This window comes from Podarcis cretensis (assembly GCF_951804945.1).
Source record: "Podarcis cretensis genome assembly, chromosome: Z".
NCBI classification, from domain to species: Eukaryota; Metazoa; Chordata; class Lepidosauria; order Squamata; family Lacertidae; genus Podarcis; species Podarcis cretensis.
The window spans coordinates 38,910,781-38,935,409 of record NC_137184.1 but is presented as its reverse complement, the minus strand read 5'-3'; the positions used below and the strand labels follow the sequence as shown (position 1 = coordinate 38,935,409).

The following is a 24,629-nucleotide window of genomic DNA, read 5'->3' as shown; positions in this document are numbered from 1 at the left end:
TTTCCCTTTTCTTGCGAGGAATCCTATTCAGAATAAGAGAATTTCCCTTAAAAGGGGGGAAGCGTTGTCAGCTATGGTGTTGGAAGGTTTTTTGGCAAATATATAATTGTTGAAAGTAAAAAAAATGTACATTCATTCATTTACCACTTAACATGGGCAAAGCCAGGGGGGCGGGGAGGCAGGTGTGTCCTCTAAATCAAGTAAATAATAAAAATACTTAACTAACCAAGGGCAAAACACTGCGGGGGCTCAAGGTCCCTCCACACAAATCCACTAAGTGACCTTGAGTGATGGAAAACACGATACGTGGGAGGGAAGAGTTCTGCCTGAGCATACATTTACTAATGTAGGGTTGTCATATTTCAGAAACCAGGACACCCCGAAAGTTGTTGATATTTTCGTAGGTAATATATATTTTTAGATCGCAGCCACAATTCTTTTATTGCCATTGCTTATGGCGACGTGCCTCCTTCCTTCATTTCCCTTTTTTCTCCTTTTTCATGGAAGTGCAGTCCGCAAACACACCAATAAACCAACATAGGCAAGCTGATCCTATATGACATCCTGCTCGATTTTGAGTCGCTGTCTGTTACAAAAGAGCGCAGCGCACCGCCAACCAAGGCAGGGGATGGGGACCTGACTACAATTCCCATCACCGCTGGTCACTGGCGGCGCAGCGCTTGGGGACTGACGGGAATTGTAGTCCGCCCGTGGCCTCCACCGCATTTCCCCGCGCCTACGCTTCCCGCCCTGGCAACTGAGTCCCGCCAGGTGCCGCTCTTCCGCGAGGCGCTTCGCCCGGCATCGCGGCTCCTCGCCGAGGCCGCTGGGTGGCGCATCCTCCCGCGCCCGGCCGCTCTTCTGAGGAGACGAAGGGGAGCCGCCGCCATTTCCCCCGCCCCTCTCTGAGGCAGCTGACGGTTTCTCGAGTCACAGGAGCCGCTTGGCCTCGCGAGTCCAAAGGTAAGGCCTACGTCGCGGGGCCAGGCATGGCCTTCCTCGGCGAAACGGGCGGGGTGAAGCGCCCGAGGCTAGGGTCAGTGGCTAAGCGAGGAAAGGTGGCGAACCCCTAATTTCTGGAGCGGGGCCGCCAAAGCCGCACCTCTTGCTATAATAAGCAAATGCAGAGGAGGTGGCCTTGGGGAAGACTCAAGAGGGAGTAACTTGGCCCACCCTCTCACGATTTCAGCCCCCTTTCAATAGGATTGGCGTGGGTAGGGCCGGCCCACCCCACGAAGCAAGGTGAGTCGGTTGCCTCAGGCAGCAGGATGCACAGGGGCGGTAGATGCCTATGTGGATCTTTCTTCCCACCTTCCCACCCCGCCCCCGATGCAGATTATTGCTTGCCTATCAGGAAGGAGGGGCGTTTTGTGGTTCGCCTCATGTGCCAAAATGCCATGTACTGGCCCTGTGTGTCCCACACACAACCCCCAATTTGGACAGTTCCCTCCTTGCTTCTCCACCTTACCCCACAGATCTGTGGGACTGTGAGTGTGTAACTTCACTTTTGCACTCCTGCAGCCTTTATCCTGTAAGACTTGAGTGTGTGCATATGTGGAGGGAGGAGAGTGTGCTATCTCGAGTACATCCCCCACCCCACCCCGCTACTTTCCTGGAAAAGGGTGTTATGAGAGCAGAGTAGCTGCAGTAATCTCGGGTTTTTTTTATTATTATTATTCCACAATTGCTTCCCTCATGCTGAAGATGACAGGTAGCTGGGTGGTGGCACTGCCACATGCATGTCGTGTTTTCTTTGGCTTCTGCTTCTTAGGTTGCTTGCTCGGTTTTGACACGTGGAATAAAAGCTGTGCAGGATAAAAGCAAGTTGTTTCCTTGTAGTATGCAAAGAAACGGTGCCCCCTGGGAACCAAGATGGTTGGGTGTGGCTGCTGGACACACCTATACACATGACAAACTTCTGATGCTGAATTCTCCTTTGATAATGCAACCCGAATCCTTTTCTTCCTATAGTACAACAGGAATGTCGATTACCCGGCATGTAATTGCTCAGGTTTTTAAATAAGTTGTTTGGAAAATGCAGCTTAGCTAATTTTTCTTCACCACTCAAATTGCTCAGGTTTTTAAATAAGTTGTTTAGAAAATGCAGCTTAATTTTTCTTCACCACTCAAATCTGTCAAAGCATGGGGGAAAATAACTTCCATTCCTTTGCAGAGGGGTGGGGAACCTGTGACCAGCCATATGTTTTGTCGGCCCCAATCAGCATGGCCAGTGATCAGGAATGATAATGCTGGAGCATGACATGCTCCCATCGCTCATCAGCTGATAGCTAGTGGGAGCATGCCTAGCTCCAGGTAGGAACAGGTTTACAACATTTGGGGCTTTTTAGCTTAGGAGAAAAGGCAACTAAGAGGGCACACAATAGAAGTTATAGAATTATGCATGCTGCAAAAAAAGATTTTTCTCCTTGTCTCATAATACGAGGACCTGGGTCATCTGATGAAGCTTAATTGTAGAAGATTCAGGACAGACAGAAACACAGAATTGTAGAGTTGGAAGGGACCATTGCATCCCTGCAATGCTGGAATCTTTTGCCCAACATGAACCTGTCATTAGGAGTCTCATGCTCTAGTGACTGAGCTATCTCTGTTCTTCTTCAAACAGCTCTTAACCAGGAGTGGGGAACTGCTGACCTATGGGCCAGACTGGGCCTACAATACTGTTTTCCCCAAAGCACACCCATCTATGATGTCTGGTCTGCTGTGGGGTGGATAAATATAATATTTAAAAGGAATAATCCAGTGCTTAAAGTGAGCTGATAATTGTTTCTTTGCTTGGAGCAAGATGCAGTTCCATGGTGAGAGTGCACCTTGCTCCAGCAGCATTTTGTTAAGAGGAACTCCTACATGATGCTTCTCTACCCACACCCCCATGGGTGAGAGAAAGAAGCACTTTGCCAGCCCTATGCCATGTGCTTCCGAAAAGTGGCTGTCAGGTCAAGTGCTTGGAAACTCCTCGCAAGGGATTTTGACAGATGAGCCAGACAACCCACCTGTCAATAAGGTGATGCCATATTGATGTCATGTGATTGAGAGGTGGGTTGCGATTTTGAATCAAGGCCTAAGATACTTGACTCTTGTGACAACCGGCAACTGATGGGCATTGTACATCTTGTCAACCATGTGAAAGAGTGAATAAAGCAGCTGAAGTAATTGAGGTTGCTATTGGTGCATGCGATGTTAAATTTGATATGTTGAGTGAAGGAAATAACTGGATGTCTCTGATAATGCCCACCAACAACTTCTTTAGTATTTGAATGCTGTTTAAAATCTCTCATCTGTAACATGTCCACCATGACCAAAGCTTTTAATTTGCCGAGAAATTATGCACACACAGCTGCAGAAAAGTAAAATGCATCAGTAAACAATTTTTGAACATTTTTTCCTGTGGATGGCACATTACTGCAATATTTGAAAGACACTAATGAAAAAGTATGTGTAGTATGCTTTCTTAAAAATTTAAAACAGAGGTCAGGTGTGTATTTGTCTTTGCTCCTCTTTCTTCCAGAAATTTTGTAGACATAATGATTTCAGAAAAATCTTGTGCCATATTTGTGTTACTTGTGTAAACCAAATTATTTATTTATGTATAAAGTTTATCATTTGCTTTTCAGCTGCAAGTTGCCCAAGGCAGTGTCCAATTTATAAAACTAGAAGAGCTGGAACAATAAAGCCATTAAGCTAGCACCATTGACAGGGCTATTCTATGCATGTATACCCCGAAGGAAGTCCAGTTGTGGTTACTCACTGGTTAACCCAATGTTTCCGAAACTTGGGTCTCCAGGTACTTTTGGAATACAGTTCCCATCATCCCTGACCACTGGTCTTGCTAACTAGGGATGATGGGAGTGATAGTCCAAAAAACAGCTGGAGACCCAGGTTTAGGAAACACCAGATTAAACTATTTAGGATCCCACATGCTTAATTAGTTAATTAATGTTTTAATTAGAAAAGTGCCCACAGATTAAGTCAGCACCTGTACTACCTAATTTCAAAGCATATGCTAGCAAAAGCTACAGCTGCCGATGGCATTTTAGAAGAATTCAAAATATTTTTATTAGAAATTTGCAGGTTAGACCTATTTATGTCCATAACAAATATTGAGGTAAGCTACCTGAAGGCTAGAAGGAGCAATTATTAACCAAGAGCTCAATCCTCTCAAAAATTAGTCCCATTAAAGTTGTTGGGATTCATTCCCACTAAGGGTGCAGGCTGAATATTTGGAAAGTATTTGGAAACCATCTTGGCTTTTTCCACCTGGCCTGAGAGTGAAGGGCCCTGATTGACTCCAGCTACAAAAGCTGAGACTGCTGAAGAGGCCAAAGGCCATCTTGGTAGTCTCTTAAGTGCACAACCAGGCCATCAAGCCTGAGCTTCCACAGCCGCCAGTCGCCATGAGCCACCATTGGCAGCATTAGCAGCAACAGCTGCAAATAGGTTCTATACATATGATAATACTTTGTTCTCTTGTTAATTATGCTGTTTTAAATACACATTTCATATTTGACTTCCTTTAATAATATTTTCTTTTGAAAAGTTTAAGGTAACTATGCGAGACTATTATTTGTAGACTTTAGTTCTGCATTTAATACTATTCTTTTTTTAAAAAAAAAAAGATATTTATTACTTTTAAAGCTTACAAAATAGGAAAAAAAGAGAGAGGAAAAAAAACACAAGGAAGAAAAAAACAAAGGGACAAAAGCAATACAATACACAACCTAACGAAACACATTAAACTAAACAAAGCCTTATCCCTAACCCTAACCCTAAACAAAATAAAAAAAACAAAAACAATTTAAAAACATACATCACACCTTTCCCATACTCTATTTTTCATTCCCTTGTTTCATCGACCTCCTCTCACCTCCCTTTTTGTGTTCCACTTCTATTAATTATTTCAGCAAATCCTTTTCATCTTTCTCTATTTTCTGTCATACTATAAATATCTTAACATATTTTTAACCTTATTTTCCATTAAGACTAGAATACTTATATATGCTTAACTCCTTATAACATTTCTGCTAAGGCCATAAAATTTCATTCCAACATTTTTCTATCACTCATTAATTTTACAGTGTTTCTATAAATTTTCCAATCTTCTTCCACCATCTCTTCTCCCTGGTCTCGGATTCTGCCAGTCCTTTCCGTCAATTCCATATAGTCCATCAACCTGGAGATCTTATGTCCGAGGCTCTTAACTCTTTTCCAAGTCCCTTCTGCAGGTCTTCTTCATATTCTTTAATGCTAAAGAGCAGGTCTCGGGGAGACTCCAACCTAACAATGCTTTTGTTCCTTCTCGACAGGTCATCCAAATTTCCATAATTAAAGTTAAGATCCATAAAGCATTTCAAAACATGTTTCAAGCTTCCTCCAAATCCAAAGGCCCCCAGAACTTCAATCTCCTCCTGACCCAAGTCCATATCCCAAAAGTCCATTAATCCCTGCATAGAGGGATCTTTCCAACTTTCCTTCTCCAGTCCAAGCCAGTCTCCGATCCTCAAAATCTGACTTTTTCTAGATTCAATCATAAAAGGCCTCAACTTATAGTCCTCAATTTGTTTCTGTAGGGCTAAGGATCCCACTTGTATTACTTTAGGTTCGACAACAACAGCTTTCTCCTTCTCCTCCACAGTTTGTCCTGCCAGAGTAGATTCCTGTACCAAGTCCTGAGTAATTTCTGTGTTGGTGCTCACTTTTTGACTCAAATTAATCGCTTTTTGTCCCAAGTTGTCAGTTTTAGTGGTCAAATCATTTATCTTCTTATGAAGCTGTTCCAGCGAATAGCTTATCTTACATAATGCGGTCACTATGGCTTCTCCTGTCAACATTTTTAAATGGTCCAAGGTCAATCCCTGGTTCCCACAATTTCTTATCCTACAGCTGGAGATTCCTCAGTTACACTACTGTAACAGTTTCAAAAGCTCCCTCTAGAGGGAAACAGTCTCCACTTGTATCAATCCTTTCAAGCACAACTCAAGCAATAAAGTTACAGTGGTGCCTCGCAAGACGAAAATAATCCGTTCCGCGATTCTCTTCGTCTAGCGGTTTTTTCATCTTGCGAAGCAAGCCCATTGACGGATTAGCGGATTAGCGCTATTAGCGGCTTTTAGCGGCTTAGCGGATCAGCTGATAAGCGGCTTAGCGGCTTAGAAAAAGGGGGGGAAACCCCGCAGGAACTCGCAAGACATTTTCGTCTTGCGAAGCAAGCCCATAGGGAAATTCGTTTTGCGAAGCGCCTCCAAAATGGAAAACCCTTTCGTCTAGCGGGTTTTCCGTCTTGCGAGGCGTTCGTCTTGCGGGGCACCACTGTAGTTTCAATTTTCAGTTACTTTCCTCCTTTTTAAACGCAGAAGGGGACAATGGAAACAGTATCTTTCTCTTATTCAGCTAGCTGTCAAATACGTTCTGTTCACAGTCAATGAACTCTCCCCAAACGTCCCCCCCCCTTTTTTTTTGGCAGCCCGTTTCCAGGTTCAGAGCAGTGGTAATTTGATTTTTCACTCTCTCCTGCAGGCTCGCTAGGTTCAAAATTTTCCCCCTCTTCTCCTGCTTCCAAGGGGGGCTTGATAATTTTAACCGATGGAAATTTAATCCTTTGCCAAAGGCTTTCCGAGACTTTAGCTTGTAACGTCTTTGCTCCAATCTATTTACAAAAGAGGAAGGCGGACTTCCTGTTTAAAACCTTCCCGTTTCGATGCCAAATTAAGGTATTTAAAAATCCAATTTTCCGTTCTACTCACGGGTTGTTGTTTAAAGTCCAATTGTCCACAGGAAAAAGTCAGCGCTCTCCGGCAACAGCAATGTGGCTTCACTCTGTGAAAGAAGCTGTCGATTCAAAGCACCGCGCCGCTCACCCCACGTCGCTTTGGATCCCCAAAACAGGGTTTCCCCGCGAGTAGGGGAGGCGCAAAAGGTGCCAGCCAAATCCCAGGTTCACAAGCTTCTTCCACCTGTGATTTCAGTGGGTCTCTGCCTTCGCCGTGGCGGTTCAGACCCTACTTTCTACGGAGCAAGTTCCTCCCGATTGGAGGAGCTCAGCCATTGCCGGAGGCGCCAACCCGGAAGCCTCATTTAATACTATTCTTCCGCATAGATTGGTGCCCAAATTATTAGGCTTGGGACTTTCACCATGCTTATGCAGGTGGATATTAGATTTTCTATCAAACCGTTCCCAGAGGGTCAGGTTGGGTTCCCACGTCTCTGCAGATCTCATCACGAATACGGGGACACCGCAGGGGGGCGTGTTGAGCCCACTTTTATATACACTCTGTACTGCTGACTATGCCCCCAAATACCCCAGTAATAAGATCATTAAGTTCGCAGATGATACAGCGGTCGTTGGTTTAATCACGGCTGGAGAGAGGGAGGCGGCCTATAGGAAGGAAGTTGAGCAGTTGGGGGAGTGGTGCAGGAAAAACAACTTACTCCTTAACTTAAAGAAAACAAAGGAGATCATTGTGGACTTTAGGAAATGTAAATTGAATATTCAGCCACTTATTATTGAGGGGAAGTGTGTGGAACAGGTCTCAATGTTTTGATTTCTGGGAATGGAGTTGAGAGATGACCTAACCTGGGGAGAAAACAGCAAAGACCTGATGAATAGAGCACAGCAGAGGTTATATTTTCTGAGAATCCTCTGGAAAAACAATCTCTCAAAGGACCTGTTGATGGCATTTTACCATTGCACTGTGGAGAGTGTAATAACGTATGGTCTGTGTGTGTGGTTTGGGAGCTGCACGGCCAGGGAAAAAACAGTGCTGTCCAGGGTTGTGAAGACTGCAGAGAGAATAATTGGGTGCACTCTTCCCACCTTAGATCAAATCTATGCTGTCAGGTGCCATAAGAAAGCGGCAGAGATAGCGCAGGATAGTACGCACCCCGGAAATGATCTCTTTCAGCTTCTGCCTTCTGGAAGAAGGTATAGGGTTATTAAGGCCAGGACTAGCTGCCTGAGAAACAGTTTCTACCCAAATGCAATTCTGGTTCTAAACGCAGCATAAGGGGTCTCTATAGTAAAGTGTATTTTAAAATGGGGTTTCTGAGTTTTTAGGGGTTTTTGAATGCTTTATGTAGTTTTTCAATTTCATTGTTCTGCGTGGGACAATGACAATAAAGATATCGTATATCGTAATCCCCTCATTAGGTTTGCAAGTAAAGAAGCTATGATAGACTCAGTGTTTATTTTCAAATCTCATTATGCTGGTCCAGATTTAACATTCAAATAAATCATTTTAACAAATGTATTTAACAGCTGTTTAAAGATAACACAGTGAATGGTGTGTCAGAGCCTACCTTGAATTTATAGTATCTGAATTAAGGCTTAACCAGAAGTGTCACATAAACCTAAGAAACTGTTAAGTGATTACTTGTTGGTGTTTTCTATTTCTTCAAGAATGGGACAACATACCGTATTTTTCGTCCCATAGGACGCTCCGTCCCATAGGACGCACCTAGTTTTTTGGGGGGGAAATAAAGGAAAAAATTTTTTCCTTTATTTCCTCCCCAAAAGCAGGTCGGGGAAACCGAACCAGGTCGAGGAACGGCGCTGCGCCTCCCTGAGCTTGTGGGGCTGGCCGATGTCTGCCTCAGGCGGCAGGCTGCTATCCGCAGCGTGGGGAGCCCTGCGGGGAACTCCTACAGGGCTCCCCACACTGCGGATGTCTGTCCGGCGCGCAGGGCGCTCTGCTTCAGGGCGCCCCGCCCGCCGGGCGGCAGGCTGCTATCCGCAGCGTGGGGAGCCCTGTGGAGAACTCCCATAGGGCTGCCCAGGCTGCGGATGCACTCCCGAAGTGCTGGGCGCTCTGCTTTCAGGGCGCCCGACGCTCCGGGAAGCAGGCTGCTATCCGCAGCCTAGACATCCCTGCCGGACCTCCTGCAGGGCTGCCCAGGCTGCGGATGTCTTCCTGAAGCCTGGAGAGCGAGAGGGGTCGGTGCGCACCGATGCCTCTCGCTCTCCAAGCTTCAGCGAAAGCCTGCATTCGCCCCATAGGATGCACCCAGATTTCCCCTTCATTTTTGGAGGGGAAAAAGTGCGTCTTATGGGGCGAAAAATACGGTACATTTCTACTTCTGAGAAAGGCTTTTAGCAGTCAAGGAATCTCATCAGTTACCTAAGTACAGGTAACCCCCAATTTACGTGGGGGTTACATTTCAGTGAAATCACATATACGGTGGTACCTCGGTTTTACGAACTTAATCCATTCCGGAAGTCCATTCTTAAACCAAAGCCGTTCTTAAACTGAGGCGCGCTTTCCCTAATGAGGCCTCCCACCGCTGGTGCCCTTCCACCATTCGGCTTCCATTTGTAGACCGAGGTAAAGCTAACCAGAACACCTACTTCCGGTTCTGTGGGGTTCGTAAAACGAATAGTTCATTAACAGGGCTGTTCATAGACGGAGGTACCACTGAATTTGAAACACCACTGAAAAAGCCTGCATAGACCCAATTCTGCCCCTTTTTGTGACATTTTCAGTTCAGTTCTGGCATGATGCACGCAGTCACACACATACCAGACACACCTAAAACAGTCACTGCCTGTAGTCTCAACTACTCACTGAACATTAAGGGTTCATTCACCACCTTACATTATGTTGGTATATGCCAGGCTTCCTCAGCTTTGGCCCTCCAGATGTTTTGAGACTACAGTTCCCATCATCCCTGACCACTGGTCCTGCTAGCTAGGGATCGTGGGAGTTGTAGGCCAAAAACATGTGGAGGGCCAAGGTTGAAGAAGCCTGGTATATGCTGTTATCTACAAGACATACCTTTCTACATTCTGCATAAAACAAACAGGTTAGTCCTTAGGGAAGTGAATCAACTCACACAAATCGGGCACATAGCTGTCAACTTTCAGATTTGAAAATAAGGGATCAGCAGCCTCAAAAATAAGGGATCAGCTGCCTCACCTGTCCTGGGGACAGTCTACGGGATATCTAACAATCCGGGATAGCAGCGGGAAACGGCGCTGGAATAAGGGAATTTCCCACCAAAAAGGGAAGGTTGACAGCTATGATAGGGCATCAGGAGTGATACTTAGCTGCAAGCCCACCCCTTTACAATCTCTAAAATAGAAGGTAATAATGGAGACGTTTATAGGTTTGTTTTAAGGATTACAGCTGGATCTGAGGTAGCCAGTGTGGTACCCTCCAGAAGTTATTGAACTACAACTCTCATGATCCCTGGCTATTGACCATGATGGTGGCTGGTGTCAATGGGAGTTTGAGTCCATCATCTGGAGGTCATCATGTCTACTCTGAATATGAAGCACTTTGAACTCTCAAAAACCCATATAAAAGTTAAGTATTAAATTTCATACCTTTAGAATTCTAAACTTAAATGTCTTCTTATTTAGGAAAACGCTTGAAAACCCTTTTCTTGAAGGAGGGATGACATGTAATGGACCAGATAACTGTGAAGCTCGTGCCACTCCAGAGGATGATCCTGACCAAGATCTTGCTAAAGAATGCTCCAGACTACAAACATTTACCAATTTTCCAAGTCACTGTCCTATCTCCTCCTCAACCCTAGCCCAAGCTGGTTTCTTCTACACTGGAGAGGGAGACAAAGTAAAGTGTTTTAGTTGTCATGCAGTCATTGAAGGATGGCAAAATGGGGACTCGGCAGTTGGAAGACATAGAACTGTTTCTCCAAGCTGCAAGTTTATTAATGCCATTAAGATTCTGAAGAATGATACGCATTCTGTTTTCCCAAACTGTTCACACAGAACTGAAATCAGCCTTGCAGCTGACTGTCCCCAGCCCCCTCTTGATCCATCCTCTGATCTCTATGCAGATTATCTTTTGAGAAGTGGGCAAGTAGTAGATCTCTCTGGTTCTCTGTACCCCAGAAATCCTGCCATGTGTAGTGAAGAAGCCAGGCTGAGATCTTTTCACAACTGGCCCTCCCATACTCTTATCACTCCGAAAGAGCTGGCCCATGCTGGACTCTATTACACTGGCACTGGTGATGAAGTTGAATGTTTCTGCTGTGGAGGAAAACTGAAAAACTGGGAACCTTCTGATCGTGCTTGGTCAGAGCACAGACGCCACTTCCCTAGGTGTTTTTTTGTCCTCGGCCACGATGTGGGAAATGTTGGAAGTGTTTCAAATCAATCTGGTGATACCAGCCTGGATAGAAGTGACATACATAATGCTGACCTTCCCCAAACTCCATCTATGGCAGATTATGAGAACCGAATCAAGACATTTGCAACATGGAGGTATTTGGTTAGCAAGGAGCAACTTGCTCAAGCAGGCTTTTATAGCCTAGGTAAGCTGAATACAGAGCTTCAAAGTTTGTATTGCTATCCCTCAAGGGGGAAAACGACATTATATGATTAGTAGTGCCTAACATGGTTTCAATGAGCTCTTAATAATATTAGCAAAATGATAGAATTAAAAGCAGTGGCCTTTTTCAGTTCTCTTACTGTTTTTTAGAGCACCAAGTTTGACTAACTTTTGTTAACATGTTAACACTAGTGTGTAATTCTAAATTTGGTGCTTTTTAAATAATTCAAACAACTGAGTCACTGTTTTTGTTTTTTGTGCTAAATAATCTTCAAATGAAATATTTGTTCAAGCGCATAATTATTATTATGTCCTTTGCATTGGAGAGGATATACTTTTCATGTACTGCATGTGATTTAGTGCAGATTCTTTTTCTTCCAACTTACTTAAAATTCACCCCATCCCAAGAACTTGGGATAGTTAAAAATATGTTAATGACAGAAATTTACAGTTGGCCTGTTCTTAGAAACCAAAAGTCAATTTGAATGTAAAAGTCTTACGCTGCATAGGAGAATTTAATAGGCTACCTTAAATGATGTGGTGGGACATAAATATGGACATGCTGGTTTTTAGTGATGCACAGTTCATTTGTGCTGAACTTTGGTTCCACCCCAGAAAAATGTGAATATCTGTATGTTAATTTGTGTTGCCTAGAAAAGTGTTGCCTAGCCACTTGAAAATAAAATAGGGGGTTCTAAGAGAAAAGATAAGGAATGATAGATAAGTTTCCTTTTAAAATACAGCTTTTCTACCTCAAGTAACCTGCTGCAATGGGTGCATATGTGTCTTGGGGCACACACTAGTTCATCTGAGGCAGTTGAGAGGCATGATCAGCAGCACCCCATGTAAACTGAATGTGCACCCCAGACACTCCAGAGTCTGCAGCACAAGCATGCTAGACAGATTAATGTGGAAGGTGAAGGTGAAAAGGCCTGAAAACAGTTTATTTAATTAGGGCAAAACTTGCCCCCATTTTGGATCATTTTCTCCAGGACTGCTCACCTGGCACCTGGCATAATAAGCTTTCATTCCATTCAAAGAAATATTTGCAGAGGCAGATTTTATTAAGAGCTTATACATGAATATATTCCTACTTCTCCACAGGTAATGGTGATAACGTTGCATGCTTTCACTGTGGTGGTGGATTACAGGAGTGGAAGACAGATGAAGATCCTTGGGAGCAGCATGCAAAATGGTTTCCTGGGTGAGGCACTTCATTTCTCCCTATGTGTATTATCTGTTATCTGTGCTAGTGTCTATATATACATACTGTACATTGTATACTTATGTTAATAAGTACTCTTCACGTGTTTCCATTCCATTTTCAGGAGACTCTGCAAATGTAGATTACCTATTTGTAAAGTGGTCTGTGATGTTGGAATTTAAACCAGCTGCTCTGTGACCTCCTTTGCAAGCTTCTCACCAATCTATTCTTTAATATTTCCCTTAACATTTTATTTTTGGGAGGGGTGCGGAGACATTCCAGACAGCAGCCTGGTAGGAAAGGGAGGCCATCTCAGAAAGAGTTGTTCTGTCTGTCAGCTGGGAGGCAAAGTTATGTGGGAGATGCAGTTGGGAGAAATTGGATCTCTAGGGCTTCTGAATCCTGGGCAAGTTTTGGTGATTGCTCTCTGCACTGTCCCTCTCCCTATGATGGAATGGAAACAGACCAACAGAGACCTCACTGTTTATGTTGGTAAACAGGATCTGTGATTGATGCTCCCAAAGCCTCTTCTTTCTGGGGAAACGGTGAAAAGAGAGCTGTGCTGTTAGCAAGCAAATTAAAAGATGGAATATAACATGGTAGGACGGGAGCTTGTTTGTTGTTTCCAGATCAGTCACTCACTGCACCTGTCAATGATTTAAAGCAGTAATTTGGTTTTTAACTTCCATATAATCTGATCAGTGTAAATTTTAAGAAATTATGTCAACTTCCACTTCCATAACATATTAAGAACATTTTTTCATAGGCTACTGTGTTCTTCCAGATTCACTATAAGTGCATTCTTCCATGTGACTGTTTTAGGTAATATCAATTTTATTTAGTTCAAATATTTTCCATCTAGGTGCAAATACCTGGTAGAAGAAAAGGGGCAAGACTTTGTGAATAACATTCATTTAACACCACAACAGGATTCTACAGTAAGTGTGTATCTTCTCCACTCTCCCTACCCTCCTGCCCCCAGGAACCATGCTTTCTGGATACCTCCATTGAAAATCTATTTTAAGATAAATGTAATTTTAAATGTAAATTCACTGAACCAGTCAAATGAATAAAAGGGCTTTGGTTACTATCTTGCCATCTTTCTCCAGCTGCCTATGTGTGAACAGATGGTGCTTCCATATGTTGTTGTAAAGGTTAATTACTATATGCTGCGTTCAAGTTACTTAAATTATTATTATTATTATTATTATTATTATTATTATTATTATTTATTAGTTGGTTTCTTTTGCCAAAAACAACTGAAAGTGATTTGCCACCAGAAAAACAAATAAACAAAAATCCACATAGATAAATGAAATGAAAAGAAAAAATCATCCCTATAAAAATGTAAAAATTAAAAATGCTGTTTCGGTGTGAGATTCCAGGGGTTCCAGGTGCTTACCCAGGGTTTGTGCTCCATTTGGGAATGAGGCAAAGTGGAGACTGGAGTCTTTAGGAACTGACAACACCTCCAACTTCCACCTCCATGTCCTTAGTCTTGCTCAGCTGCTGCTTCTGTTGCTGCTGCTGTTGTTGCTGCTTCTGATGGTGGTTCCTGTCAGGCAGTGGCAGTGGCAGTGGAAGCAAGATGATGATGATGATGATGATGATGATGATGGGGAAAACATGGATAGTAAATGAGCATAAGACTCCATTTAGAACTATTGGTCCAGAATACATGCTGTTCTCAGCAGAGTAATTTACTTGCTCAAAATTTTTTTTAAAAAATGGGCTTGTATAAATCGCAATACTACTTTAAAATTATTGTTTTTAGGGCTTCAATGTAATATTGCTAGACTATGATTATCTATGAACGTACAAAATTATTAAAAATAGCACTGGTCGTTCCTTCAGCCTGAAGATTACAATTTAAAGATTGACAAATGGGGCTGCATCCAATATAGTCAGACTTTGAGTAGACCCAGTGAAATTAATGGACATGACTAGCATAGGTCCATTAATTTCAGTAGGTATTCCCTGAGTAGAACACAACCAATAGTCTATTTCATGTACCTCTACCCCCTTGGGTTGAATACAAATGTGCCCTTCTACATGCAGAAATTACCTCCTGATTACACCTTGCTTTGGATCACATCCACGCCACCTAGTGACTTCCATGGCAACACTAAGGCTCTCCCAGTTTGTTTTGGGCCCCACTCAACAAGCAGGCCACACGCTGGATCTGATCTTTGGTGCTGGCATAGATGTGATCATTCTCCCCTCTGTGGAAGTGCCATGGTCTGATCACTACGCTCTGAAAGCCAAGATTGACTTCCTGCTCCTCCCCTGCTTGGGTGACGAGCCTATTTGGGCTCGCCCGCGAAGCTGATGGATCCTGATAGATTCTGTCAGGCCTTGCGGGACCCTGTTCCTCCTGGCGACTCATTAGATGACCTTGTCGAGGACTGGAATAACCGGCTCTTGGTGGCCATTGATGAGATCACGCTTAAGCGCCCTCTGCGACCCCGTCGAAACCGAGCCCCTTGGTTTACTGAGGAGCTTTGGAAAATGAAGCGGGATCTCAGACGGCTAGAGCAAGTATGGCGACAGACTTGTGACGGAGCTTCAAGAACGTCTTATAGGTCGCTTATGAAAGCCTATGAGATGGCTATGACAGCTGCTAAGAAATCTTACTTCGCAGCTTCCATTGCATCTGCTAGCTCTTGCCCGGCACAACTTTTTAGAATAATTAGGTCAATAACGTCCTTAAGAAGACAGCCAAATTTAAGCACAAATTCCACCCACAGCTGTGAGGCAGTTGCAAGCTTTTTTGTGGAGAAAATCCTGCTGTTCCGCCGTGACCTCCCTGCCAATTTAGTTACAGTGACAGAACTGGAGGCCCCTTGACTGTCTTCAGGTCCAGTGTTGGACCGTTTCGATCAGATACTCCCTGCTGATGTAGATAGATTCCTCCAAGCTGGTAGGCCCACCACCTGCCTCCTTGATCCGTGCCCATCTTGGCTGATTAGGGCATGCCCAGATGTTGTGCGGAACCTCCTGGTTGAAATTATCAATTTGTCCCTTGGCACGTGGACATTCCCAGGGGAGCTGAAGGAAGCAGCGGTGTGTCCACTCTTAAAGAAAAATTCACTAGATCCTTTAAAAAGGTAAAGGTACCCCTGCCCGTACGGGCCAGTCTTGACAGACTCTGGGGTTGTGCGCCCATCTCACTTAAGAGGCCAGGGGCCAGCGCTGTCCGGAGACACTTCCGGGTCACGTGGCCAGCGTGACATCGCTGCTCTGGCCAGAGCCAGAGCCGCACACGGAAACGCCGTTTACCTTCCCGCTGGTAAGCGGTCCCTATTTATCTACTTGCACCCGGAGGTGCTTTCGAACTGCTAGGTTGACAGGCGCTGGGACCGAGCAGCGGGAGCGCACCCCGCCGCAGGGATTCGAACCGCCGACCTTTCGATCGGCAAGCCCTAGGTGCTGAGGCTTTTACCCACAGCGCCACCTGCGTCCCTACTAGATCCTTTAGACCTATCCAATTACCGCCCAGTTTCAAATCTTCCATATCTGGGTAAGGTAAGGTAATTGAGAGAGCGGTTGCTGAACAGCTTGGTAGTTTTCTGGAGGAAACATCAGCTTTAGATCCATTTCAGTCTGGGTTCTGTCCTGGTTTCGGGACCGAGGCGGCTCTGGTTGCCCTAACAGATGGTCTCCGTAGGCAACTGGATTGAGGCGGGTTGGGACTGCTGATTCTTTTAGATTTGTCAGCAGCCCTTGACATGGTCGATCATGATCTTCTGGACCACCACCTCGCCAACGTGGGGATACAGGGCATAGCCCGTAAAAGGCTGTGCACTAGAGAGGGAGATGTCATCGCACCAGTCCTTGGTGTGTGGAGTGCCACAGGGCGCAATCCTCTCCCCAATGCTTTTTAACATCTTTATGCGTCCCCTTGCCCAGATTGTCTGGAGCTTTGGACTGGGTTGTCATGCTGATGACACTCAGCTCTATCTGCTGATGGATGGCCACACCAACTCGGCCCCAGACACAATGACCAGATGCTTAGAGGCTGTGGCTGGATAGTTTCGTGGGAGCCGATTGAAACTAAATCCTTCGAAGGCAGAGGTCCTCTGGCTGGGTCGGGATGGTATGGGGATGAGGGACCAACTTCCTTCTCTTGCGGGGGCCCAATTAGTGCCATTGCCTTCCGTTAAGAGTTTAGGTGTAATCCTTGACGCCTCCCTTTCCATGGAGGTGCAGGTTACAGCAACAGCCAAGGCGACATTTTTCCACCTTCAACTCATCATGCAGTTGGTCCCTTACTTTTCCCGCCCTGACCTGGCCACTGTGATCCATGCGATGGTTACATCCAGGCTTGACTACTGTAATTCGCTCTACACAGGGGCTGCCCTTGAAGCTTTCCCAGAAACTCCAGCGGGTTCAGAATGATGTAGCGAGGCTCCTCATGGGGTCTCTGCCATGGGAGCATATTCACCCAGTGCTTTTCCAGCTGCACTGGCTCCCGGTGGAGTACAGGGTCAAAGTTAAGGTGCTGGTTTTGACCTTTAAAGCCCTTCACAGCCTAGGACCCTCGTACCTACGGGACCGCCTCTCCCGGTATGCCCCATGGACGACCTTAAAGTCCATAAATAGCAACACTCTAGAGGTCCCGGGCCCTAAGGAAGTTAGATTAGCCTCATCCAGAGCCAGGACTTTTTCAACATTGGCTCCGGCCTGGTGGAACGCTCTGTCTCATGAGACTAGAGCCCTGCAGGATCTGATTTCTTTCCGCAGGGCCTGTAAGAAAGAGTTGTTCCGCTTGGCCTTTGCTTGGAGTCAATTTGATTCCCTCCCCCCTCTTTCTTTTTCCTTTCCCCTCCTGTGATGAGGCTGCATTTTAATTGTTTTAATGTTTTAATGTTGTATTTTAATCTTGTTTTTAAGTTGTATTCATTCAACTCATTTTTATTATTGCTTGTTAGCTGCCCTGAGCCCGGTCTTGGCTGGGGACAGCAGGGTATAAATAAATATTATTATTATTACTATTACTATTATTATTATTATTATTAAATCCACCCTTGGTGCAATCCACCCTTCTCCACTGTTTTTTTTTTTTAAAACTACCATTTGGCCCCTCCCTGAACCATTCCCAAACACAGTAACTTCTCAGAGGGAGAGGTGATTTCACTCTCAGTACTGAGTCCTGTAATAGCCATTCCTCCTGATCACTGTGTGACTTCCTTGCCTAACAATAGATGTAGTTGGTACTTGAATTTGCTTATTTTCTTTCTTTCGTACCACATGTCTTAGATTGTAAGCCATTATTTTAAAACATTGAGTGCTTTGGTGGTAAGGTTGATTTAAATGTAGCAAGTAAATGGGGGGGGGGTAATTGTGTTTGTAACTGTGGTTTGTATTTTTGTGTTTTTGTATTGTAAACCAACCTGTGATCTTTGGATGAAGGGTGGTACAGAAATTTAATAAATAATAATAATAGTAATAAACTGCTCTAGCACAAGATTTTACAGAACAACACCAGCAGTTGTTTTCTGTTCTGCTCACAGTTCATTACATCCTTTCTAATGTCAGTGTTTCTGTTTAGATAGAGGAAGCAGAGAAGTTTTCACATTTTACAGGTATGGATACAATTGTTTGTAACTGTCCTGCTTAGTTTGTAACTCAGTAAGCCTAACAACGGTCACCAGGTCTTCAGTAAACTAAATTTCCTGTATTTGTTTGTGCTCTTCCTCTCCTTGGATTTGTAAGGGAGATGGCAAAACCACAATCAACATTACCATAAAAATCTGGCTGAAGCATAGAAAGATTCTCCTCCTCGAAGAGAGACTTTACATTCCTGCAATGGAGTCTTCTCTAGTCCCAAAGGAAATCTCAAATCCATGTTGCAGGCAAGGAACACTTGGTGAAGAGGGAGGGCAGGTAGAGGCAATGAATGAGTCTTGCTCAAGTTTAAGCAGAAGATAATAGAGAGGAGCCAGCTCCTGTGTGAGTTCCTGGGAATAATACATCTGGAAAAAATAGCATAGAGCAGCCTCAGAATTTGAGTCTGAAAAGATGAACGAAATTGGGATGTGATGTGCACCTAGCAGAAGGAAAATTTAGCAGATAGCCTCACCCTGAGCTTGAAGTCTTTCCAACAAAGGATTTGGACCTGAGTGTCCTCACATAAAAAAAACCATAGATCGTATAGTTCTTGGGCCAGCCTGACTCATGTCAACTAAGTGTCATGCCACAGGACTAGAGCTCAGCCATTAGGGCACTCTAGGAGCTCTACCTGCACTTCAGGAAACTTTATCATTCCGGTTTTAATCTTACATGTATCTGAACAATGATAAGTTGTACTGTAAACCATGTTTTCCATTAAGTATTTTAAAGTAATTCAGTATATCAGGACACCTGCTGTATTGTTATCTCAGTTAATTTCCTTGCTTTGATTATATTTTCATATCCTGGTTTTGCAGATGAGGAACTTTTACAGAACCAGCTGGTACAGAATGCAATGCACATGGGTTTCAGCCTGGATGAAATTAGGAGCACTGTGGAAAGGAAATGCCATCTGTCCGCAGAGGGCTACAGATCTATTGAGACATTGGTCACTGACTTAATCAGTGCCCAAAGAGATAATAACCCTAGTGCATCCTGGGAAAGCACCTTGCAAAAAGGTGAGCACAGTATATGTCCAAAGCATATATGGGAGCTGAGAACAAGAAAAGCTGCTCTGGGTGGGATATATTTTTGCTGGAGGGCAGAGTGTTTGCTCATGGATACACATAGTGGGGTTTTGGTGACCAGAATTTTGGGCAGCAGCACCCTTCCATCATTTTATTACACATTACTCCATTGACTGACTACTTTGACAGCTGTTTCCTATCTCTTTTTTGGTATGCTCTTGGTGTTCACTGATTTATCATTTTTAAAATACTTGTCCTGCTATTCCATTTAACATTCCTTCTGATGTTGGTCTAGGAAGACCCAGCTGCTCAGTATGTTGTTTAGAAGTTTGCTGGGGGTCAAGATTTAATTTTAGAGATGCATTACTTTTGCTGCTATTATGCATTTTGATTTTTTATTGTTAGACCTTGTGTATTACTTGAGGATTGCTTGATTTTATTGGATATTTATCGAGATGTTTTCATCAGTTCATTGTTTTTGATATATGTATAATATGTAACTGTTAGAGGATTATACATTTCTGTTGTTTATTTTTTGCTGTTGTAAGCCACCTTAGTATGGTTTGACTATGGAAAGATGACATACAAATTAGTGATCAGTTGAATAATTCCCCTAACTTTTTGGTAATCTTTGGATAATTTTCCTTTGTTTCTACAAACATGATGGTAATCAAATATTGTTACCACTTTTGCTTTATAGTTTAAAACAAAATTTATTCATTTAATTTAAAAAACATGAATTGGCAGGTGTACAAAACATTTTGTATGCCAAATTACTTTGCATAGTCTCCAAAGAGTTAGGCTGGTAGTTTTATCCTCATAATGTGGGGGTAAATTAGTTGTTGCTTTGTTTATTTAATGTACCTTTCACTCAGTCTTCCAGAGAATTTTCAGGGTGACTTCTAAACATAGAATCAAACAATAGCTAAGGCTGCAATCCTAATTCCATTTACCTGGGAGTAAGCCCCGCTGAATTCAATTGGAGTTCCTTCTGAATAGACATAATAAGATCGTGCTGTAAATTAGCAATCTCAGTGAAAAGAACAAGGAAATAGGCAAGGAAAAAAGCTCTCAAATGGACTGTAGCGACAAAACACAAAATTATTGTTTGCTGAAAGGTTGGTCAAAAAACAGTTGACCTGGTGCTATGTTATTTTCCCTTTGATACAGGAGTCTGTCCTCCACTGATCTAAAAGCCAACTGGATCTCTCTTCTTTTTGTTAAAGAAGTGAGAAAAAGTGATTTAGGAACAGTTTATTGTCAGCAGTTCAAAACTTAAACTGAGGATGACTACTCTAGTAAAATTCCAATGGAATTTTAATAGACATCCCAAAAATAGGAAAGGCAATATACTGGGGACAGAGGCTAGAAAACCTGGTAAATGAGGACAATTGCAGCTCATTAAAGGTTCACAACTTGCACTCTTGGCCAATATGCCACATCAGCTTAATTTAAGTTGTCAGCTGTCTATTTTTTTATCAGTAGTTGTCATATTTGTTTAAGGAGGGAAAACATTTCAAGAATTTTTTGTAACTTTCTGTTTCCTTCTTAGATCTCAGTGCTGAAGAGAAATTAAGAAGTTTGCAGGAAGAAAAGCTTTGCAAAATCTGTATGGATAAAACTATATCAGTAGTCCTCATTCCTTGTGGACATCTTGTTGCTTGTAAGGACTGTGCTGAAGCGGTTGACAAATGTCCTTTGTGTTGCACAGTTATTACAAAAAGGCAGAAGGTATATATGTATTAATAAAAGCATCATACTATGCAACTGGAAAACTCCTACCATTACAGAAATAGATTGACTGCATATGCAGTGTTAATATGTAAATGGTTTTAAAGGAAATTAAGCTTAAATTGAATGCACTGATTTACTCTATGAATTATGTAGCTGCTAAATTGTGTGTACTTTGACTCACTTTAGTCCTGATGGCCTGACCCCGAGAGCCACAATGTATGTAGAGGCATCAGAAAGCTGTCCTGAGATGGTATATAGGGTAATATTTAGTTATGTCACCCACCACCACCTGCAGTCTGAAGGGATACAGCTCAAGCAGAAGCTTACTTCCCCAGTAAGGTCTAGGTTAGAGTTGCCCTGAGGTCCAGCCAAAGTTTTGTCCCATGAATGGCAAAGTGTTTGAAGAATGTTTCACACCAGGGCAGAGAGAATTGGTAGATCGACATTATTTTATATCGCTTAGGATGCAGTAGCAAGCTGTTTGCACTTCATGTGTCTTTGTCATAGAAATGGAAAGCACATTATATCTCTACAACATTCAGTTTTCATAATTCATGTACATAAATGATTTATGTTGTTGCTTTATGTCTAGACATTTTAGAATGTTTGGGGAGTTTCAGAACAATAGCTTTTTGTTGGTGTTTTTAACTCTAATGACTCTTTAGTCTCCAGTTGAGAGTTGAATTGCTGATGGGGAACCTCTCCTATATGTCAGAAGGCTTATTCCAGTGATTTGAAGGAAATAGTTGAAAATTAATCCTATTTTGTACAATTTGTATTTCAAAATATTTACATCTACTAGTGTTAAATGTCAGGTGGTTATGTTTCCCCTTCCACCAGCTCACTTATTATATTTGTTACTGGTGTCTCTTTCTTGTTGACTTTGCAAATGGATTTGTTGAATTTTGCCATTCTGTAGATCTATATATATCATGCTGCTTACTATCATGGTTAGATCTGCATGAACACTAACTGAATATATATGTGACACCTTACATGCATAAATCTATGTGCTTTGGGCTTTTTCCATTAAACTGCAACATTACAGCTGCAGTTCTGCCTAAGTTCTGTATTTGGAAATGCTGTTGACTTTATTGGGAGTTACAAAAGAGCATAGGATTGCAATATTTGGGCTTGATTTAAAACACTGTTAGGACCATTCCCTTAAGTTGCTAGAAGGAGCAGCATGGTGACACAGATAAGTCTCTGAGCCCCAGGGCTGGCAGCAAGTTTTTGTAGTAGCTGTAGGGCACCATGCCCTGCTGCTCTGTGGAACTGCATTGTGGAACAGGCTTTAAATATATTTGCTAGTTGATCTGAAAACAATCCAAAGGATAAATACCTCCAAGATGTGCAATAATCAAACAGGCTTTTGTATAACATTTGGTTTTCCACTTACTTTAGAGTTATCTACAAGTCACATGTTTTGAATATGATTCACATTGGTTAAGCTCAGTCAACCTAATGCTGTTGTTTATTGTAGTTTGTGTAAGAGCACACAGTCTATCAACATTAATTAATACTGTGCAGCAGCACTGCTAGTTAAATTATGCCCTTCATTGGTAATTTATCCATCCTGATGGTTATATCTTTGTAGCTTTCATTCTTATCCAGTTGTGTTTGCATCATAATGAGAATATGATCTGTATCCAAAAGGGATATCCACAACATTTATTCACCCTCTCCGCTCCTTTCACTTTGTTTTAAAATATATTTTTTAATTTTATTACAATTGATAGCAGCTTTAAACTATGTATATTTTGTCGAAAATATTGAAACACACTTATGCAAACAAATAGGTTTGGAATCTAACTGTATAATGAGTTTTGATTGTAAATATTGTTGATCTATAACTATAAAATAATGGTTCACCACCATCTGGATTGAGTGGAGCAAATATATGCCAATGTCTTGACAGGTGATATATTTTTTTAAAAGTAGTATAATAATGTAATATAATCTTAGTACTATTTTGCAGTTCAACTCTGATGATTTTTAATAAAGTGATTTTATATTATATATTGAAATTTATTTGTCACATTCATAAGGGACACCACAAATAAGTCCGACTTTTCTCTTCCCCTTCTTATTCTTTGGATACAGTAGAGTTGAGAATATTAGTGCTTTAGTTGGAGTTACCATCTCACTTCCCATCAAAGAATTCATACAGGGAAGAACCACATCAATGCTTGGAATGTGGAAGGAGCTTCAGCTTAAAGCAAAGTCTTACTAGGCATGAAATAATTCATGATGGAATGAAACTATAAAAGCGGTGATTGCTAGCAGTCACTGAATCAGAGACGCCTGTGCTACAAGGTGTGAATCTACACCCATACGTGTTTCCAGCACTCTTGTATATCCCTAGGCACACTCCTAACAGGTTTAGAATCTTACTGGAGTTAAAACATGTATCCACTATAAATATGTGTTTCTGTTCTTATCCTTATAAGATTGGTTTATCATAATAAATGGAAGTGACAGCATATACAGCTGCTGTTTTCAGGCAGCAAGCTTACAATAAAAGTCGGTAGCAAATCGGGCAGCATGCACACCTTGACCATGAGGGTAAAAAGAATCCCTGTACTATCCTAAAGAAAGGTGTGGAATGGGTATATCTGTCCTAAAGAAAGCAGAACCTGTTAGGGATCAGAGGTCTGTACCTTTGGTCTGGAGTTCTGCTCTTCTCAATAGCCACAACCTGCAAGACTAGAGCATCCCTCTCAGCCCTTTGGTCCATGTCCAGCAAGGCATGAAGCAGGGAATTCCACTGGAGCTTTGAACTACCCAACCATTGAGAATCGGGGATTTAAGTATTATTTGGAGCCAACGTATCCTTATGGGGAAGGGATGAGTGAGGGTTATAACAGCTTTATTTTTTAGTATCATTGTTTGTTTCCTACAAGTTCCTGTATATTTACTATTTTGAAGTTGAAAGGAGATGACCCTGGTGAGAAATGACTCGTTGGTTATATTATATTTCTCCTGTTTCATGAGTTTACCATTGGAGGAAGATTATGTAGTCTGTGGAGAATGCCATTCTTTCCCACCGGAGGTGATAATTAATTTTTGCTGGTAACACAGGATTAGTGTACTGAAGTTTACATTAAGCTTTAGGAGGTCAGGATATTTACTCATATATTCCAGAACACATCACAAGTTACAATTTCCAGCGTTGGTTCATGTCACGATAGCCATACATTACTCAGAAATACGCCCCACTGAATTCAGTAGAGATTGCTTACATGCTAGTATGACTAGGGTTGCAACTTGAATAGGCTAGTCTTATCAGTGTCGCACAGAACTTTTAACAAGTTACCCCATCTGTTTCTAGAGCAATGGGAAATTATTTCCCCAAGGATCCAGTTTATTCATTCCTTCAACATCTTTCCAGCCATGACAGGCACTGTAACTTTCCCAGTGGTTTGACTTTACTCCCAAAGGTGCACTCCTCCTTTGTCTTCTGAGAAAGACTGATGCCAACCAGTGACAGTAAAAACAACACAGCCCCAGCCCTTTCATTAAAAGCATTCAGGTTCCCAAAAAGCTGTTGGAACAAGAAAGTCTGCTGGCAGTAGGACAATAAGGAGAAAGTAAGTTCAGCTTCTCCAGGGAGGGAGTTCCAGAGTCTGGGAGCAACCACCGAGAAGGTTCTCTTCCACATCCCTATCAAGGGTGGCTGTGAGGGTGGCAGGACCAAGAGAGGGTTCTTCCCCACATATCCCCAAACCCAAGTAGGTTCATATGAGGGAA

General features: G+C 42.7%; 1 protein-coding gene across 2 annotated transcripts; it reads left to right on the top strand.

Moving 5' to 3' along the window:
* Positions 1-783: 783 nt before the first annotated feature.
* XIAP (X-linked inhibitor of apoptosis) lies at positions 784-22,896 on the top strand. Of its 2 annotated transcripts, none has more exons than XM_079962443.1 (7): positions 784-963; positions 10,370-11,286; positions 12,408-12,507; positions 13,370-13,445; positions 18,059-18,092; positions 18,936-19,136; positions 20,698-22,896. In XM_079962443.1, the coding sequence occupies exons 2-7, from the start codon at positions 10,404-10,406 to the stop codon at positions 20,889-20,891; spliced, it is 1,488 nt and encodes a 495-aa protein (XP_079818569.1). In that variant the 5' UTR covers positions 784-963; positions 10,370-10,403; the 3' UTR covers positions 20,892-22,896. The 2 variants fall into 2 exon arrangements, with proteins under 2 accessions (XP_079818569.1, XP_079818570.1); XM_079962444.1 differs by lacking the exon at positions 784-963 and adding an exon at positions 983-1,242.
* The last annotated feature ends 1,733 nt before the right edge of the window (positions 22,897-24,629 follow it).

Bases quoted from the DNA above. Each gene is read 5' to 3' on its own strand.
- XIAP (XM_079962443.1), top strand. From the start codon at position 10,404: ATGACATGTAATGGACCAGATAACTGTGAAGCTCGTGCCACTCCAGAG. The intron at 12,508-13,369 runs GTGAGGCACTTC...TTTTCCATCTAG, and splicing joins CATGCAAAATGGTTTCCTGG to GTGCAAATACCTGGTAGAAG. The intron at 18,093-18,935 runs GTATGGATACAA...CTGGTTTTGCAG, and splicing joins GAAGTTTTCACATTTTACAG to ATGAGGAACTTTTACAGAAC.